We start from the raw sequence: 20538 nt of genomic DNA on the forward strand, positions 1-20538 counted from the left end.
ACATCCTAGGTTTGCATTTGCCTTTTTCACAGCCAAGTCACATTGGTGACTCATAGTCATCCTGTGATTGACTCATACACCCAGGTCTCCCTTGTCCTCTGTCACTTCCAACTGATGAGCCCCCAACTTGTAGCAGAAATTCATATTGTTAGACCCCAAGTGCATGACTTTGCCCTATTGAATTTCATCCTATTTCTGTCACTCCAGTCTTCAAAGTCATCTGGATCTTCTTGTTTAATATTCTGATCCTCCTGTGTATTGACAATGCCTCTCAAATTTGTATCATCAGTAAATTTCATTAGCATACTCCTACTTTTTGTCCCAAGGTCATTAATAAAAGATTGGTCTCCAGACCAATCCTTGAGGAACCCTACGAGTGACCTCCATCCAATTGGATAAATCACTTTCGTCACAACCCATTGCTTTCTCCTCTGGACTCCAGAATCCCCAGGAGCAACTTTGAGACATACTTTCTTGTGCTTCTTCTCTTTCCAGATGTTTTAGGGACACGCTTTCCCTTATGTAAAATGAAAATATACATGGCAGCATATTGGGGGCAGGGGGATCCCCTCCTCTACTGGGTGGAAACAGAAGTGTTCAGCCCTCTGTGATAGAAACCATTCTGCTGACAAATAATTGAGGTTCTTTCAGGTCAGGTGATTGGACCTTGTGCTTACAGAGCAGGAAGCTGTAAGTTCTATCCCTACAGTCACCATCAAGTGCTGAATGACTCTGCTGTGCAGTAAAACCATAACCCTGACAGATTTGTTACAATAATACTTTAAAATTGTGTGTGTGTTTTTTTGGGGGGGAGGGAGGTTTCACTTTAATGTGATATTCAAAAATTCTCGACCCTTTTCAGCATGATGTAGCAGGATCTTGGGAATTTTAAAGTGAAATAACAGTGTGGAACACAGTAAATTACTGGAAACCTGGATCACAGTCAAGCATGACATAATTCAGCTCTTTGTGAGAGTTCAAAGACTGTATCTGAAAAGGCACAACCCCCATTTATCTAGTGAACTCTCCAAGCAACAGAGAGAGTACAGTTTGTCCTCCAGATCCAGTAAGCAAAACTCACATCTTTCCAAAATGACCAGCTACGGATTGCTAGCATTTTGTGTTATTACCCAGAATGAAAAAAAACATTAGCCATAGGAACAGTCTCCACAATCATTCACTATAACAGCACTCAAGGCATGTGTACTTTTCACCCATCAAATTTAGAAAATGTGCAGCTTCCCCTCAACTTGCTGTGGAGTAAACAGTAAGTGTCTGTGAGACGAGATCCAGAGGCTTTTATTTGAAACCCATTTGGATAAAATGGAAAATATGAAAAAATATTTTTTAAAGAAAGAAGGATTGGTCTAACTGCTCTCAAATAAATCAGCTCAGAGGTGTTTACCAAACCTGTCAACTCATCTATCTGCTTCACATTTTGTTTTTCTCTTTCTACAGGAACCCACACTGATACACTATAATTTAAGATAAACTGTGTCCCTTTGTAACAGATTGCTTGCACCCATCAGTAAGGAGATTAATGGCTGAAAGGAGAGTAGAACTGAGTTTTAGAGAGCCCTTTTCATAATCCAACAAACCCAAAATCTTTAAGAATCTGGCAGAGCAGGGACTGTGCATTTTAATTCAACAGCTGTTCTGTGCTCATCAGTAGTTTGCACAGGAGTTTACAAAATAAAACCTTCCTGATAAACTGGAGGGAAGTCAGAGAAGATCAGCTAAAATGATCAGGGTGTTGTAGGGACTAAGATGTATGAGAACAAAACAGGTTTAGCTAAACACTGACTAAGCAAGAGATTGGGATGTAACTGAGCTGAATGCTCTGAGCACAAAGCAGGGTGAGGAACTGTTAAACTGGTCCTTGAGAGTGAGAGCAAGTAGGAGAGATGGGGTGAAGGACCTGGTTTCAAAGTCCATCTGAACCACTTACTCAGCTGTTTAACCTCAAGGCAAGTCATTTGACTTATTTATGCCCAAGTGAGCCTGGCTGCAAATCCCACTGAAAACTAGATGCTGTGTCTGATTTGAGCCAACCTAAGATAAGGGAAAAAGTTTACAAAGGAAATATAATTCTACAGATAATTTCTGTGCAATGGAATTCTCTCAACCAAGTTAATGTGGATTTATACCAGCATTACTGAGAGCAGAATTTGGCCTGATGCTCTTACTGGAAACCCCAATCTTCCCTTCCATTCCTTTCCTTGTGTGCCAAGCATCTTCATTCAAGCCCTCCTTCCTTGCAGCCTACTGGCACTAATCCAGGATTGGGCTGCAAGAGTATGTCGATACTGCAGCTGGAAGCAAACTTCCCAACCTGGGTGGACAGACAAGTGCTATGGCTGCTCTAGCTAGCATGCTAAAAATAGCAATGTGGACATTGAGGCAAGGGGCATGATCTAGTCATCTGTGTATGTGCCCAGCTGAGTCAATTGATCTCTGATATTTTGTATTAACAAATTTAGGCATTAATTCTTTTGGAGAAGGTGGAACTTTTTATTTGTATGTTCCCTTCTTTCCAGCATCCACCCCCTTTCTGAGATTGTGGTCAGGTTGTGAACATGGATGAAGAAAATCTTAGTGATTAAACTAACCTACTTAGGGCTTTCATTAAATAGGGGACAAGCAAAGTTACATCTACTACACTACACTACATTAATACTTGCATATGTCAAACTAAATCTACAGTTCTGTTGCTTGTTATACCTTAAAGACTGTTGTTATAGCTCAGTATTATCCCCCTGTAATTATAGTCTTATGGATTTTTCTAAACAGGGATATTATCTGTGTGTTCCTCAGCATAATTCACTGAAGTTTATTGCACTTAATGTTCCTGTAAATTGCTGAGAGAGCCTGTTAAATAACCATTATATCTTGGCTTTTGCATGCTCAAACCTGGTTCTTTTCCTCTCTGGGTTAAGAACAGTATGATGGATGCCTTTGTGTTGTTGCTGTTGCCATAAAACTGGCCAGACCACAGAATACAGCTTCAAATAGCCTTGTTTATTAAAATAATATTAAAAAAAAAGACTTTCAGCTCACATACCAGCTCAGCCCTGGCCACCCTAGCATGACTGCTTGTCAGTTAATCTCCTCTTGCTTCAAATATGCCCATAAGAAGCTGTGTGCTGAGTAAGAATGGAGCTATGGTTTTCTTAGTGAAATTACTTCCAGCCAAATAGTGTTGCAAAAGCATCTTAGGCTGTCCAGCCCTCATTGATACTTCCTTATAAAAATGCAACATAAATCTCCTCTTAAATATGTTTGTGTGAAGCACTAAAGACAGATGGAGCCATGAGTCACTGTACTCTTGGATTAATCCATAACAGTTACCTTCAAATCATTAACTCCTGCTGCAGGCCTGTGTATGTAAAAGCATCAGGATTGTATTGTACCTCACAGAGATATCTACTTATTCCCTTAATCTACTCAGAATAATGATCTCTTGTACAAGGATCCAACCCCAACCAAATCCCTAACCTGGAGACTCCCGAGTTCTCTGAAAGTTTGGAACAGGATTAGTGTTTTGTGGTTTGGTCCATCTCCACTTATAGGCCACTTCTGCATACAATGCACAACCAATGAAGCAACATCTGTGTGGCCTTGAGGATTAATGTTGTGTACATACACACGCACACAAACATAGTCAAACCAACTGCAGGCAATAAGATTGGATGATCCGCTGAGTGGACTTTGTGGGAATTGCTCTGAGGGTTAATTAACTTTATTTATACAGTTAAACTTTTTTTTCTACAAACAATGCTAACAAAACTAAGATCCTATTTTTAAAAAAATCATGTGATGAAGGTTATACTGCGAGATGTGCATGCCGAGACACAATGCAAGGAGATGCTGCCAGCCCATTTTTGTGATTTTACAATCACACTTCTCTCTTTTTTTATGTTTTTTTCTCTCCTGTTGCCATGTGGAAGACCCACACAAAAATGCAGGAAGCGGACTATAGTAAAATTAACTAAAAAGTGCTATCAAAGTAAACAAATGGAAAAAAATAAGAGAAACATATCTTTTTCCTCCAATCTTTCAGTTACAGTCAACCTAGGTGTTACTTGTAATAATAAAAATAAAAAAATCAGAGAACTGTGATTTTTAATGCTTCCTTTAAAAAGGCACTGTAATAATAAAAATCATATTTGAAAAAATCATTTCCATTATTATTAATAACTTTATAACATAATTTAAAGTATCTAATTTGAATCTCACTTAGTTTTCACCATTTCTCTTTGGTTGCTTTTTTGAATTTCACTTAGCTAGCACAGAATAGGGAAAGTAGTCTAGTGGAGTTTCACTTTCTGTATATAGTCAGTTTCATTCTCCTGTTGTCATGCGTTGGCTCCCTAAGGTTTGTGTTTGGGAATATTTACATCCCAAAGCAAAAACCCAAGACATTTCTCTTCACACCTCTAGGATTTTAAAAATCTTTTCTTATTAATGAAACCTAAATTTTAGACGTAAACTACTTGGCGATGTGCCCCTTTTAAAAAGTGCAAAGCTTTTGACATGTTATTTTTTTTAAACACAGTTTCTAAACTCTTGCTCAGAAATATCCATTCAATAGGTCTTTTGCTGAAGGAAACAGAGGATGTTTAACTGAGATCTTTAAAAACCAATGTGCCCATTGAATTTTGAGGGAATAAAGACATAAATATCAGCTTGCTTGCTTGCTTTTTGAAGTAGCTGTCAGCAATGTCAAAGTGTAGTGGCAGATTTCCCTTTGGAAGACAGTGCCTGTTTCAAACGTCTCTTTAAGTCTTGCATGTTTGGAGACTTGGGCCGGATGAGGTGGAGCCCTCTCCGTTTTTCCCCATTGCAGCTCCCAATCATCCTGCCCACCTCCTGGCAAAGTTGCTGGAAGGCCTCGTGCACCCCCTCACAGTTCTCCCGGGCTGACACTTCACAATAAGTGCCACCCAACTCGTTGGCCAGTTGAAGCCCTTCTCTGGAGGACACCTGTCTGGCTCGCAGCAGGTCCCCTTTGTTGGCCATCAGAAGCAGGGGGATGTTGGCGTTGGGGTGGATCTTGCGAATGTGCTGGTACAGGGGTCGGATGACCCGATAGCTATCGTAGTCCGTGATGGAGTAAACGAATACAAAACCATCCGCCCAGTAGATTGAACGGTTTATTTGCTCCTGGCAGCAAATACTGTCATTATCATCCTGCCATCAAAACCAAGAGATGAGAGATTAGAACACAGACAGTAATAAGGGTATGTCTACACTACCTGCCGGATCGGCGGATAGCGATCGATTTATCGGGGATCAATATATCGCATCTCATCTAGATGCGATATATCGATCCCCGAACGCACTCCCGTCGACTCCGGAACTCCACCAGGGCGAGCGGCGGTAGTGCAGTCAATGGGGGGAGCCGCGGCCATCGATCCCGCATTGTGAGGATGGGAGGTAAGTCGAAATAAGATACATCGACTTCAGTTACACTATTCCCGTAGCTGAAGTTGCGTATCTTATATCGACGCCCCCCGACACACACACCCAAGTGTAGACCAGGCCTTAAGAAGCGAAAAAAGCTACCATCAGATAGGGCAGCAGCAAGTGATCATACAGCATTGGGAGCCAGCAACTGCTCCATTTCATCACATTGCTGCTACTTAATCTGACACATATACAAAGCAAAAAGCATCTCCGACTGCTGCTGAATGTGCCAGGTCTAGGATGAAATACCATGATATGTCAATGGATTATGAACAGGACCTGGCAGCACAGATACTGGAGTGGAAACCAGGCAGTTGTTCAGTGGTTAAAAAATGGTCAAAACATTGATGCTTTGTTCAGATGGATTTTGTATTTATTGAATCAGTATTCAGCGCCTCTACCCCCGTTATCAGGGGTGATAAATGGCATCATCAAGGTTAGAGCCAGAAAGTTAGACAGAAAAAAACTGTTAGGTTATCTAGTCTAGCTCCACTTATCCAAGAGAAGGATTGTTCCCTACAGTACCTTCTTTAGTGCCTCTTCCGGTCTATTGTTTAATGTTTCCAAGGATGGGGTTTCTACCACTTCCCTGAGGAGACTTTTCCACTGTCTGATGGATCTTACCATCTGCAAATTTATCTGGATATTCAGATTTTTTTAGAAAAAATAATCTGCTGCAAGTGATTGTTCACTGGAGCTGAAAATAAATGGTGGCCTGAACACTGATTACTTTCTCCAGGAGGCAGTGGATTTCTGATTACTGTTAGCTGCCTTTTTGTCATGCCTGCACAGTCCAAGAGCACCTATATCAGCTGTCATAACATCATTGATCCTAATCAGGACAGGAATAACAATTACCAGGGAAACAATGCAAAGGAAGCTGATGTGTTACTTTTTGGCCTGAGTTGTGATCAGTTCATTTCTAAGTATGAGATTTTTTTTAGCCTAATCGATTACTTTTAATATCCTTGCTGGGGTTTTATTCAATTAGATAGGGACAGGGCCCGCTCCAGACCCCAGCGCGCCAAGCGCGCGCTTGGGACGGCATTTTGCCAGCAGGGCGGCAGGTGGCTCCGGTGGACCTTCCGCAGTCATGCCTGCGGGAGGTCCACCAAAGCCGCGGGACCGGCGACCGGCAGCGCGCCCCCCTGCGGCGTGCCGCCCTGCTTGAGGCGGCCAAATTCCTAGAGCCGCCCCTGGACAGGGAGATTAGGCTTCCATGTTATTGTCTGGCAGGCTTGGTCTGATAAGAAATGTTTCTGCCAATATTATAGGCTCTTTGAAACCAACATACAAGTCCTTCTAATTTCTTCCACTCTAAGTCAGATCCTACAAGGTACTAAGCACCTTCAGTGACCACTAACATCAGAGGGAATTAAAATCTCCTGGAACCTTTGAAACCTAACCAAGGGATGCTCAGCATCTTGCAATGTCTGGCCCAACATCTTTTGCCAAATTAAATTATTTAATGGCCCAATATCAATACATTTGTCCAGAATAAACTGGCATAAAAATAATCCATGAGTTAATTGGCTAAGTGAAAGCTGTAGGATAGACCCAAAATCTAATCACCCTAAATTAAAATTGAACTTCAGCAACCTCTCAGACCCTTCCCCATTACTAAAACATTGTTCTATCATATCGACCATTTGTATGGTAATTCAGTTTCTCTTCTTCTCCAGCATGAAACATCGAGAAAAAGAATCAACAGGTTTTTTGACAGATATTTAACTTGTCAAATTCAACAGCAAGAAAATAGGAGAAAAGGCCAAAATGTTAAACCCTGGCTGTCTAAAGTTAGGCTCCTAAATCCACATTCAAGCACTTAAATAAAAGTGATCTGATTTTTCAAAGGTGCTGAGCATGTGCAGCTCCCATTGGCTTCAGTGGAGTTTGTTGGTGCTCAGCACTCGCCCCAAATAGGTCACTTTATTTAGGCACCTAAATATGGGTTTAGGAGCCTAACTTCAGGCACTTGGGGTTGAAAATGATGGCCTAAATGTATTACGTAATAACTGATCAGACAGCAGGAGGAACACTGTAGGCAAAACTAAAAGAACAATCTTTGCTTTAGGGGGAGATTTCTCAAAGGTACAAATGGGAGTTGGGGCCCAGCTTTCACTGGAAGTTGGGTACCTAATTGCCCTTTTTACCTTATAAAATCTTTTCTTTAGTGTAGACCACAGACATTGGAGGCAATGGCTCAAAAAATCGATTAACCCCTCGTCTCTTCAATCTCACAGTGCCATGACACTAGATCCCATCCTGTGTTTGGATTTTTCTTATTAGTGGCGCTGTGGGCTGCACACAGCAGTAAGGCCATATCATTGGTACAGCAGCACCCTAAGCCATTAAAGGGTTGAGATACTCATGGATCATCTTCACATGGAATGCAACTCTCAGGATATAAGAAGTGACTACTGTTTATGTGAAATGAGCTGCTGGGTCTCAATCCAGTTCCTGCTGAACAAGGTGTCTAACCTCACAAACACCACAGTCACACTTAGAATGAATAGATAGCTTCACTGGCAGTTCAAAGGTTAAGGTGAGTGAACTCTCTGGTGCCCCAGGTCAGCACATTGGTAGGGCAGTGTGAGGGGAGAGGGGAAGCTTGCACTGTTACTATAACTGATCTGTATATAAGTAGCCCTCCTTGGTATCCCCCGGCCCCTTTCACCAGCTAGCTCGTTTTAGCAGGGAAAAGAACTAGTTGCTATAAACAAGAATTTGAAAACTTCTTTGGAACAGATGCACCATGCAGAGAGCTTCCCTGAGCAGAAGTTCTCAGTTACAATGGTTGGGCCCAGCCAGCTGTAAGATCGATGTGATAATCCTCAGTGGAACGTTTTATTCACAAAAATAAAAGACGAATGAGTTAGTTTGTTTACAGACATGTCTCCTTATGAATTAAAAACTACAGATTGTCACTGGCTATGGGTATTTCAAGTAGAAATTAATCATCTAACAAACCCAGTTATCTATCTGCTTCTGGTTTTTTTTAAACATTAACATTTCCAATGTTAGAAGTCTGAGTAACTCCACATGACTCTCTCCAGAAATCACTGCACACAGATCTCAGAGTGCAAGTGACTCATTGTTGCTCAAGGACCTACTCAGAAAACACATAAACACAACCTAGTCAAACATTCTTTTGATGGCTCAATTCAGAAATGAGCCCTTGAAATCACTTCAATTACACTATTTGGTGCGAACACAGACCCAAGCTAAAAAGCTTTTGTGGGAATTATTGAAACACTGCAGAGCTTTGACTGAGACAAAGGAAATGAAGCCTCCATAATTAAATTAGAAATAGTGCTGACTCCAAACCTCAGAGGGTAACACCTCTGAATGTTGCAGAGTTCAGCCCTGGTTCCAGAAATCAAAACTCGGGTCAGTGTCTAGTCAAAATAGTGAAATCTGAAAAATGATTTTATATCTGGAGAGAAAGGAAGGGGAGTGGACCTCCTTCACTCTCCCCCCACTCCTAGGATAGAATGAAAGGTGGATTCCCTTTATTATATATTTATCATGCTTTCCTGGTGACAGTGCCTAATTTCTGTTAACAGGCTCTCTGGGTGATAGTCACACCTATGCAGAGAGCTAGCACCAGTTAATTCCCACTTAAGCATTATTTTGAGGGTGTAAGTGGCATATAAGCCATATGCTGGCCTCTGCAAAGAGGTGAATTTCATCCTCTGAAAATGATAGTTAGGGCTTTTAGTTAGGGCTTAAGACTACAACACAACTTTTTGATCATCTGCTGTATTTTTATGAATAAATGGAAAAACTATACTTCGCAATTGATGTCATTTTGTACTTTGTGTCCTTGATAGGAGAGTTTCTTTTACTAAATTTCAAACCCACTAAAATCATTGGTTCAACTGAACTCAGAACTTTGACGGGTCAAGTTCTGTTTGGCTCTAGCAAAAATGTGAGATGTGGGCTTCTGCATGCATTTTTATTCTTGTTTTATTCCTCTGGAAGCCTTACAAGTAGGGTAAGAATTCCTTTCAAAATAGAATATTGTTTGCATAGCACAGACTTCTGCTTCATTAGAAAAACCTGTGGTTTTTAAATTAAATTTCCTTGGAAAAATAGTTGTTTATAGAAAGAGAATATTTTTTTTTATTTCTCCCCACAAAATCTGACCAAGTTTCCAAAACATTTTGTAAAGGGTTCTGGAGGTTTCCCTGCCTTCCTTTTGTCAGTGTGGATGATGGTAGCATTCAGAATGAATGATGACCAGGATGTATGTTCCTCCATCTCACCCACCCACATTCTAAAAAGGCATGGGACGTGATTGGGACTTTTGTCTTTTCACTTAAACCAATTTATAGTGATCAAAGAAAACTGAGATGGACTCCTGGACTACATGAGATTTCCTGCCCAGCTCTGCAAACTCAGGATGGGATAACTTAGCCAGGACACAGAGAAGCATCCGTATTTTCAGGTGCTTATCTAAACTAAACAGGATCTTCAAACCTTTCGAGGTTTGACATGAGAGAGGATGAGGTTGATAAATGGTGTTTGGATTCAGATGTATGCTAGGTTAAATTTGGGTTTGGATTTGGTTTCAAGGAAAAAACAACCTAGGATTTGGATTCAGTGTTGATGAAAATGCACTTAATTTTGGCCCTAAATCGTAGAAACTTAATGAAAACAGTTGATCTTGTGAGATTTCCACCATTCAAGGAGAAAAAAATCACAAAATTTGGTGCTTCTGTGAAATTTCCACCATTTTGGTCTGCTTCCAAACCAGCTCCAAAAAATAGAGTCAGTGTAGCACTGCTTTTATATGGAGAGGTCCCTAGCCATGAATTATAACCAGAACACCCTGAAGTCTGATGGGGAGTTGGTGTGATGGGGCTTATCCACCTCATGCACCTGAGATGTAAGGAGTGGTTTAATGCAGATAGTAAGAAGGGCCCCAGCTGGAGATTTCTACAGCTGCTATAAAGACTGTCCCTCAGAAGGAAGAGAGATTCGCTCTGGCAGAGGAGGTCTGATCTGAGCAGCCAGATTGGCCTCTGGACAGTTGAGAGTTCCTTCTGCCCATCCAGGGACAGGAATTTCTGCCCAGCAATTAGATTAAGCAAGGACTTGGTTGAAGCAAGCTAACCCTGCAGTTTTATTCCTCAGTTTAAGCTTGGGCTGCACTAAGTCATTTCTTTTGGCCTTGACTTAACTTGAAAGGGGCCTGACTTAAAGGAGTAGATGCGGCAGGGCAGAGGCCATCTGAGTTGGGATGTCCACATTTGGATTTGAGGTTCTGGCTCGGGCACATCTGCTAATGACAAGAGTTACGTATAGGGGAGACCAAAGAACTGGCAATGAACAAAAGACACCCACTGTATTCTGAAGTATAAATGCATTAAGCAGACATTTTACCTCCAATGAGACAAAGGGTGTATCCTGCACCTGTAAGGAGATCTGCTCTCCGTCTATGGTGAATTTTCTTGAATACAAGGCACCTAATAGATAAGATAATTAGAGACAGTACATGTAACGGAGAAAAAAAAGTAAGTCCAGTCAAAATCAGAATATTCTAGTTCAGAGTCCTGGGACTTATATGGTACCTAGGTCCCAGGCTAGCCCTTTACACCGGAGTGAATTTTTGGTTGCCCAGGTAACATAGTATTATATGGGTATTTCTACCATCCTGGGCTGTATCTAAATTCTTCATTTTTAAACTCTTTATTAAAAATTAAATTAAATTCTTTATAAACTACTTTACCCATGGAACAATCAGGCCAGATTATTTTATGTGACATGTTCAGAAAGCAACACAACAGTTTCAAATCCAGAATCCATTTTCAATAGTTGCAAATACTGGCCTACGATTTCTCCTGTGACCAGGGCTGCCCGGGGCAAGAGGGCAATTTGCCCCAGGCCCCGAGCCCCACAGGGGCCCCCACGAGAGTTTTTCGGGGGCCCTGGAGCAGGGTCCTTCACTCGCTCCGGGGGGCCCGGAAAACTCTTGCGGGGCCCGGGCCCCCGGAGCTTCTTCGCTCCTGGTCTTCGCCGGCGGGGGGGTCCTTCGACTCCGGGGCGGAAGGAACCCCCCCCGGCGAATTACCGCCGAAGTGGGACCCGCCGCCGAAGTTCAGCTCGGTCTTACTGCCGAAGACCGGGCTGCCCTTCGGCGGCGGGTCCCACTTCGGCGGTAATTCGGCGGCGGGGGTCCCCGCCGCGGGTCTTCGGGGCACCACGAAAGCTTATGCTCCAATACTTCTGTTAGTCTATAAGGTGCCAAAGGACTCTTCGTTGCTTTTTACAGATCCAGACTAACATGGCTACCCCTCTCATACTTCACATTACTGAGGAATATCTGTTCTTTTGTCTGACAGATGACTCCTTCCTAATGGTCTGCTACCTCTTTTGGAATGAGAGAGGACAACCTGAATGGGATTTCTGTGCCCACTTAAAATAAGCCTTTGATTCCACATAGAGCAGCATCCTTCTTTAATGGAAGTACTTGTAATCACAAGTGAATCAGGAAATTCACTGTTAAAGGAGTGAGCTGTTTTCCATGGATTTCTACTGGAAGTGCAAGGAAAAGCATGCCAAATACATACAGTATTGTAAATGGAGCACATAACCATGCATTAAGACTAGAAAGTTTCGGTTATTATTATGGGTCTGCAGAATCTCATCAGTCAGACTATGGTTCTGAAAACCCCTAAAGCAGGGATGGCATGTATCCGGGTTCCATTTTATCCAAATCAGTAAGGTTCAGCACATGAGGGCTGGATAAAAGTTTCTAGGCTTGGGTTTGAACTATATTTGTTTTTGTATTGCAGGGCCAACAACATAAAGAAAGCTTAGGTTTGGGGTTTATGAAGTATCCATGGTTAACATAATGACAGCTTGGAGACTGATGTCCTCTTCGTTTAGCTATAAAACATAATACAAGTGACATGGTGTGACAGGCCCTTTGTGGCTCCATGCCACTACATGGTTCTGCTACACTCAGCCCCAGTAAAGGAGCAACGAAGGTGGGTCCTCCAGGCCTGCCTAGAGAGGCTGCACAGAAGCAGCTAATCAGGAGCTGCCGGGCCTTAACAGAGCAGTTCCTGTCTGGGACCAGAGGAGCAAGGTATGGGGACTCTTCTCTGGCCATAGGAGCTCAAGGAAAAACCAGAGTGTGGTTGTGGCTGCATTTGCTTAAGATGGGAGAGAGAGAGGACCTGAGACCTTTAACCCTGCGGTCAGGGATGAAGATAAGGGAAGAGTCTCAATGAAATAGCAGCAACGAATTGAAGTGAGTAGTACATGGCTGCTGTGCATAGGGTCTCAGGATCGGAACCTGGAGTAGTGGGTTCCCAGGCCAACTGATGTAAATCCTGAGTAGGGGACAAGTCTCATTGGGAAGCCCAAGTGACGGGCTGAAGTAAAAGGGCCCAGAGCTGGACTGAAGACCCTAGCGAGGGCAAAGAGACTGTTTCATTTATTGGACTCTTTACTACCCTGGAAGGAATTCATTTGGACGTTGTGACTTGGCTGGAGGGCCAAGCCACTGACAACCTGCCAAGTGAGGCCGACAACCTACGGGACACCAGGAGCGGGAAAAGGACTGCAGTACCGCACACAGCAGCAGGAGGCACTCCAGAGGTGAGAGCCCCTGTTACACACAGCTAAACAGAGAACTACAGTCTCAACAGCTGTCAGTGTGGCACTGTTCATACTGTCCCAGTACAAGCTTCACTGCTACTGCCTACGCAATATGTTTCAACTTTGACCTGGAGGAATCCCCTCTAGGGGAAAGCAGGGAGTTGACTCTTCATGGCCTATTCAGTCCTTGGCCTCAATTCAGACTACTTATGAACAAGCCAATTAGCGCCAACTGTGATGCGTGTGAACCTTAGTTTAAAACAATCTATCATCCCTGTGAGAAATGTCTCTAAAATTTGGTTCACAGAAGCAGGTGTCTTTGCTCCAATGGAAAAATATCTGAGCTCATAGAAACATTTAGAATATGAGGACATTCACTATGGCAAAGTTCACTGCATTTGAATCCAGCATTAAAATAGTACATTTAAAACCTGACTGCACTGCATGAATAACTCTTCTGTGAGCCCTATGAAAATGTATCAGATGTTACGCTGGAAAAGATTGTGCTGTTTTATGGGGAGATACCTAACCCATGAACCAAGACCAGCCAATATAATGTCCCTACTCTGTAATATATCACAGGAAAAAGTGCAGGTACTTCCAGATGTTGATAGTGTTCTGCCTTATATCAAGCTGCAGGGGAAGCATGGTCACGTGATCACAGATCTACTAACACCTGTTTCTTATCTTTAGCATATTTGTTTCTACTCCAGGATGGCTGTAGGGCTGGTAGCTTAATGGGAAAAAAACATGCAGTTCTTAGCAATCTGTCTGGCAGCAATCCATTGTGAAACTTAGAAGTCTAGCTTGATTGACAGTGTCTTGCAGGAAGGTGGAGGAAAGGAAAGAGAAGCAGTACAGAGACTGAACTGTCAAGGTTTACTTAGGGTCAGTGGAAGGGGGCAATCAGTACAAGCTTCCAGACCATCACTCACCAGACAGGCAGAGTAGATCAAAGGCTTCTGGTTCTACTATCCCTATTTCTGACTCTTCCTTCTCAACTCAACATGTATCTTCCAAAGCAAAACAGTTACAAAATCACTGATTTTAATCCAGCCAAGCTTGATCGTTGACCCATAGCTGTTAAATGGCCTACATGTGAGATGAGTTAGCTGGTCTCAGTACGGTTCCTAGTACGCAGGTATCCACTTTACAGACCCTGGCAATACAATGGGCGTTCTGGTTGGCAGAGAGGTGTGGAGTAAATGGGTCACAGCATCATACCCTCTGAGACAGGGGTGGCCAACCTGAGCCTGACAAGGAGCCAGAATTTACCAATGTACATTGCCAAAGAGCCACAGTAATGTGTCAGCAGCACCCCCCCTCCGTTCCCAGATCCTCCCAGTCCCGCTGATCAGCGCCTCCCCCTACCTCCCTGCACCTCCCAATCAACTGTTTCATGGCATGCAGGAGGGTTGGCGGGGCACAAAGGGGTGAAATGGGGGCTGGGCCTGTGACAGAGCCAGGGGTTGAGCAGTGAGCACCCCCCGGCACATTGGAAAGTTGACACCTGTAGCTCCAGCCCCGGAGTCGGCGCCTATACAAGGAGCTGCATATTAACGTCTGAAGAGCCGCATGTGCCTACAGAGCCACAGGTTGGCACCCCTGCTCCCAGATGTTCCCTGTGGGTCAGGATTGGACAAAATAGCAGGGCAAGGTGGGGAAAGCTTCTGTTACCACCGTACCTCTCCTGAGTACAGAGGACTTCAATCTAGCATTCTACATCAGCACTAAAGTCACTGAAAAAAGCAAACACATAGGACAAAATTCTGGGCTGACTCTTACACTCTAGTGAAATCTCATTGACTGCACTGGGGTTGCACAGGCAGGGTAGCATTTAGCCTCTATTGTTCAGCTGATATATGAAACATTCCTTGATTCTGCATTTTACTGTAGGTATGTCCCCAAGCCAATCTTTCCCTCTGACCCTTTTCCATCAGGGTGGAAATAATACTGACTAAAAGGATCATAAATAATGAGCCTTTGATTTATTGTTTTCATAACCTGAGGCAATTAACTGGAAATATGCACCTTATGGACATCCAACTGCTTCACTTTCTTGTAATACACAGTGGCTGGAAATGGAATCTATCTATAATGCCGCACTAGGAAGTAGACTTACCAGTATTGGCCTCATAGTCTCCAATAAATCTTTTAGTGAGAAAGCGCACAACCAGGGCTGCAAAACAAGGAAAAAATATGGGCCTTTAATCTGAGTCAATATCAGCCTTTGCAGAATGCATGTAATGTCTTACTGGCTGACTTGGTGTAGCACCACGCTAAACATTGTTCACATATTACTCTGGGCATATGGCTCCATTTTTTGCCCACGTAGGAAATGATTTGGGGCCAGAGCATGATACCATCACCTCTGGGTTGCCAGCACCCTGTCCCATGAGATGTCCCATTGATTTTAATGGGGCAACTCATGGAGTAATGTGAATGTCAATGAAGCTATGACAATCTGCCCTTTGGGCTTAAAATAATTTGATGAACTAAAACAAAGCAAATTCTTACAATACTACGATGGTTCACAGTGCCAAGTTTAAGACCTGGTCTATGGATATCAGAGGTCAGGCTGGATGATCTAGTGGTCCCTTCTGGCCTCAAATCTGTGAATCTGTTCATTTTATCCACTGGACAAACTGCATGTGCTGTGCAAGTGATCAATCTGCAGCAAGTGGGGACTTCTTGCTCATCTTAATTCCTGATAGTTTCAAAGATCCTAGGGCTAGAAAGCTTGGAAAACATTTTGCTGTCTCTTGATCTCTTTCTGAGAAGAACTGTGGTATTTTTTTTACAGTAACAGCAACGTTTCTATAGTGCCTTTCATCCCAAATCAGCTGGCAAAATTAATCAACTGACAAACAATGAAGGATCTGATTCTGCAAGTCCTATCTGCATGCAGCATTCCCACAGACTCCATTTTAAAAGATTATTACACCCACCACTGACATGCAGCCCGGTCTAGTCAGCTGTTTAACTATGCAGATATGCCACTATCTTCAAGGAGCTACTTTACATTTCTGTAAATGGTGACTGCTTAAATTTTACTAAGTGGAAGTGGGACCTTAGATATAGTAAAACAAAGTTTGTTCCTATTAAAATTTGCTTATTTGTGAAATCACAGCCCACACATACAAAAACTAAATACTCAATTTCTCGCTCTTCCTTGCCTCTCACCCCAAATCATAGAAAAATATGTGGAAAATAATACTCTTTTCATCCATAGATCTCAAAGTGCTACACACCAGGAAGGCAAGTATCATTAGTCCCATTTTTCAGATGGGGAAACAGACACAGTGAAGTGACTTGTACAAGATCATACAGTAGGTCAGTGGTAACGCTGAGAATTGAATGCAGGGCTCTGGACACTTACCCAATGCCCTATCCGCTTGACAATGCCACCTCACATTTGAACTACATATATCGGATGTTCTGATCCATCTCACAGAAAATTCCAAGCATTTTTAAAGCGGTAATTAAACAGATACAACAGCTATGGTCTGGAGTATATACAGACTTGGATTAATTTGCCCATAAAATGTAAATACAGTTACATTGTAAATACAATCAAAGCCCTGTGGACTTACCTGTCTTGCCAACGTTACTGCCACCAAGTACAACAAGCTTGATGATTTTGTTGGGCACACAGTCTAAGACAGGATTCTCGGGTATGGGAAGCAAGAGAAAGTTAGTAGAATACTGTGACATAGTATTCGGAGAGATGAGACGCATGCCAGAACTGAGATCTGATCAGCTCTACTGGGAGTAGGGGGAGAAAAAGGGGAAAATAACTTCTTTGCTTCTTTTCTAGGCTGTAAATCCTTGGATAGATAAGTCCTCTCATTTCATTTAAGTAGCTTTTTAGAGAAGTATCAGAAGCAACTGGCCTCTTCTTTCCGACGATTCTGCTCAGACAGCGACTTTGCAAAGCGGAGGGAAACTTTCTGATCAACTCCAGTGAAAACTGACTCCTGCATTCCTCGGCCAATCAGAAGTCAAAACGTGACATTCCACTAGACAGGGCATAAAGTGTTTGCCTCCTATGAACCATGCTCGCTCTGTTGCTTTATCTTTTCTCACTGCCTGGTCTACATGCTGTACCTTGGCTCTGAGCTGAAAACACATCCTCCTATTTTTTTAATCGTCATGGTGGTTGTTTCAGCAAGATATGGCCACCCTGAACTGCCCTGGTGAAATTGTAGTTTGAATAATTCTGTACTGCCTATCTAAATTCCCTTTGTGCTTTCAACTGGACCCAGTATTCTCTGCTGTCCATTCTGATCTGTTGTGTACAGGTGATGCACTTGGCCCCCTTACAAGAGCTTGACCTGATGGACATTCCTCTGCATTATAATGAGGATTTAATCAAATTTAGATTGTATTTTGCAGCCTCTCAGGAAGCAATACCTTTGGGTGTTTGTAAGTTATTAGATGACACAAATATTGTGAATACTTTTCATTATCGTTCAAGAACAGAATCATTTGTTGATAGTTGCTTTTTTTTTTTAATTGGTCAACGGTGTAACAATGCAATGAGTCTGTACTTAGACTGTGTGGGTATGCGTGTCAGTATTGTGTTAGGTCACAACTGTCCTTTTTGAAATTTTAACGTGAATTTAGTGATGGTGATGGACTGTCAACCCTAGAGTCAAAAAAGGCCTACATGCATCCCTACTGTGCTGCTGTGCCCAGCCCAGGGAGTGATGGTGCACCGCGGGCTCCAGCATACATTAGGGCAGCCTTAACGTGTTCCATTGCTACAAAGGTCTGTGTGTGGGTGATAAGCCAGCCCAGATGTGGGAATACACTAGCCACTACCCTCTCCTGTCCCTGCAACACCTTTTGCACTGGAGCCTCCTGGAAGAGAAAAGAGTACAGAGCTGGCTATTCTGGGTCTGCTCCCTATATGCAGGGAATTCAGGGTCTTGCAGCATCTTTCAGTCACAGCATGGCCCTGAGTTCCCCCTAGAGTAGGTTTTAAGATCCAAGAGTATGATGGTGACAGAAAACTAATGTAGCAGAATGGAAAATCAGGCCTCGGGTCTCCAGACTCCCAACCCTATTCTCAGTGCACTACGGCCAGGTTGTCAAAAGAGCTCCGGTTCCCATTTTCAAAAGAGCTCAGCATTCTGAGTGCATATTGGAGGCTAAACTCTTGAAATCTGGTCTTGGTTCACAGTGGTCTAGGGAAATAGGCACGGGAGTCAAGTGACTTAGGAAGCTTCAGTTCCTCCATTTGTAAAATGAGGCTGCTGCTAATTACTCACTAAATAAAACTTGTATTGAATTGCTATGTGAGGGCCAAGTAGTATTGCTTCGTAAACTATTATAGTCACTTCCAGAGGTGGGAATAGAACCCAGGAGGATCAGCTGATTCCTAGTCCTGTGAATAAGCATCAGACCATGTAGCTTTTGGGGCATGGGGCCTCTTGCCACAGTTTCCGGTTTCTAAGAGTGAGAATCTGAAAGCAAGTTCTCAAACATCCAAATAATGACAAATATGGCACAAGACATTTCATTTAAAAATTGCTCCAATTTCACAGAAGTTTTGTGGGAACAGGCCACATTTATTGGAGAGGGGGAGTGGAATTCTGATGTAAGATATTGATCAAATAATAATTCAATTCTAAATGAGTGACTAAGCCAAAGTCTGACTATATTAAAAAAAACTTGATTTGAGCAACCCTTGTGATCAACCGGTAAAGCTGTCTTCTTGTGTCTGTCTTTCATTGGAAGCTACTAATTAAAGGATTAAGGGGCCTTTTGTTGTCATTAGCTATTGAAAGCATATGTAGATGAGTAATATACAAATAAGGCAATATATGCCAAACCACTAGGAGGCCAAAAGAGTGTCACCACAGGGAAAAGGCCAAATAAGTTAGCAATGTGACAAGGGATGATGTATATAAGCAAAAATGCTGATAGAAGAACATATACCTATTTAGAAGTCCTAAAGGAAGGCACGACAACTGATTCCAGTACATAATAGCAGAAACATTGTGATGGTCTTGTGATAGAAATGCCAGCTACTCTGACAAAAGTGTTTCTTGTTCCCTTTCTCCATTTATCCTGCTCTCTCACTTAGGCAAATTTCATGGAAGGTTGTTTAAGATCAATATACAGCAAATCTGTCAAGGTATATTTATAAACTTAAAAACAAATTTGTCACCTGTGTTACTATACCTCAACTATTCAGCTCAGAAACACAGAACTGTAAGAGACAGATCCTCTGTAGAGGAAAATTGGTGAAACAATCGACAATCTGGCCTGTGGTTATTTTTCATCATTAATACATCATTTCACTCAGGTTGGATCCTCAAACTAGACCAGTCAATTTCTGTTTCTAATCAGTTTTGCTTTCAGATTCTTATGCACTATCACAATACTCTTGAGTTTCTAACCATTGTAGTTTCCAAAACCATGCAGAACTCCCTCTCCAGAACTTTTTTGTTGAAATTTTAAAAGATATATCATGAAACATTTTTATTCTCAGTAAGTTTTGAAAACCCAACAACCTTCCCCAATTCATTTTTATAAAAATCTTAAATTTTAGAATTAAATTATTGAAACAGTTCTTTTAAACTGTGCAGTAAAAGCCTGAGACTTCCTAATCTTCTCTTTATCCAATGTTATACATTGTCAAAATGGCATTTCGCTGAGTGAAACCATATTGAAAGGAATCACACTATTTAAGATTGTATAATTCAGAGTAAGAATTATTTTTCAAGAGGATCTTTATTATGTTTGTGTACAATGGGCTTACATTTTGTTAGGGTAACATGGTTTTAATTAAACTTTCCTTGGGAAAACAATGGCTTAAATTAAGGGGGGAAATGTTTGCAAAACTCTAAGTATAGTAAAATCCAAAACTTTTTTCAAAAGTTCTAGATGTTTCACAAAACACCCCTAGGGTGGTCCCATCCCAAGTTCTACATGTGTGCATGTTGTGGGGAGATTGTGTTATTTATTTCTGGACCAACTTTAATCGATATTTATTTACTAGTTTATGTTGCTTTTGGCTATGGCTTTAAATATGTGTTTTTACTTCTTTTGTTTGGCACTCACACACATTCAGGCAGGGAGCATCCTAAAAAACATATTTTGCATTTCTAGCATGTCTTCTACATGAGGATGACAATGTGCTTTTAAAACTTTAATTAACCCTTGCAGATTTTACAGTAGGAGAGACAGAGGAACAGAGAGATGAGACAATCTGCTCAAGGTAACACAAGTCAGTGGCCAGGCTTGGAGTGGCCAGACCTGTCTCCTATTCTTGTGTTTCAACTACAAGACTATTCTGTCTTCCCTGAAAATGTATTGATAACAACTGTTAATTTAGATAATGTATATCCTCAGTTGTAGCAAACAGTCTCTGGACTGGTACATTCAGATGAGCCATTTCTGGGAAAAGAAGCTAAATAAAAGAGAAAATATACTTGTAGCAGGCTTTAGCTG

General features: G+C 42.1%; 1 protein-coding gene across 1 annotated transcript; it reads right to left on the reverse strand.

The window, feature by feature from the left end:
• Positions 1 to 3723: 3723 nt before the first annotated feature.
• Positions 3724 to 17410, reverse strand: LOC120372657 (ras-like protein family member 11A-like). The gene is made up of 4 exons (XM_039489958.1): positions 16671 to 17410; positions 15200 to 15256; positions 10855 to 10937; positions 3724 to 5190 (listed from the first exon to the last, which is right to left on the reverse strand). The coding sequence occupies exons 1-4, from the start codon at positions 16813 to 16815 to the stop codon at positions 4723 to 4725; spliced, it is 753 nt and encodes a 250-aa protein (XP_039345892.1). The 5' UTR covers positions 16816 to 17410; the 3' UTR covers positions 3724 to 4722.
• Between the last annotated feature and the right edge of the window lie 3128 nt (positions 17411 to 20538).

Source organism: Mauremys reevesii, linkage group 9 (assembly GCF_016161935.1).
Source record: "Mauremys reevesii isolate NIE-2019 linkage group 9, ASM1616193v1, whole genome shotgun sequence".
NCBI classification, from domain to species: Eukaryota; Metazoa; Chordata; order Testudines; family Geoemydidae; genus Mauremys; species Mauremys reevesii.

Coding starts and splice junctions, on each gene's coding strand:
- LOC120372657 (XM_039489958.1), bottom strand. CDS start 16,815: ATGCGTCTCATCTCTCCGAATACTATGTCACAGTATTCTACTAACTTT. Junction 15,257..16,670: donor CAGTAACGTTGGCAAGACAG/GTAAGTCCACAG, acceptor CTTGTTTTGCAG/CCCTGGTTGTGCGCTTTCTC. Junction 5,191..10,854: donor CACCCTTTGTCTCATTGGAG/GTAAAATGTCTG, acceptor TTTTGATGGCAG/GATGATAATGACAGTATTTG.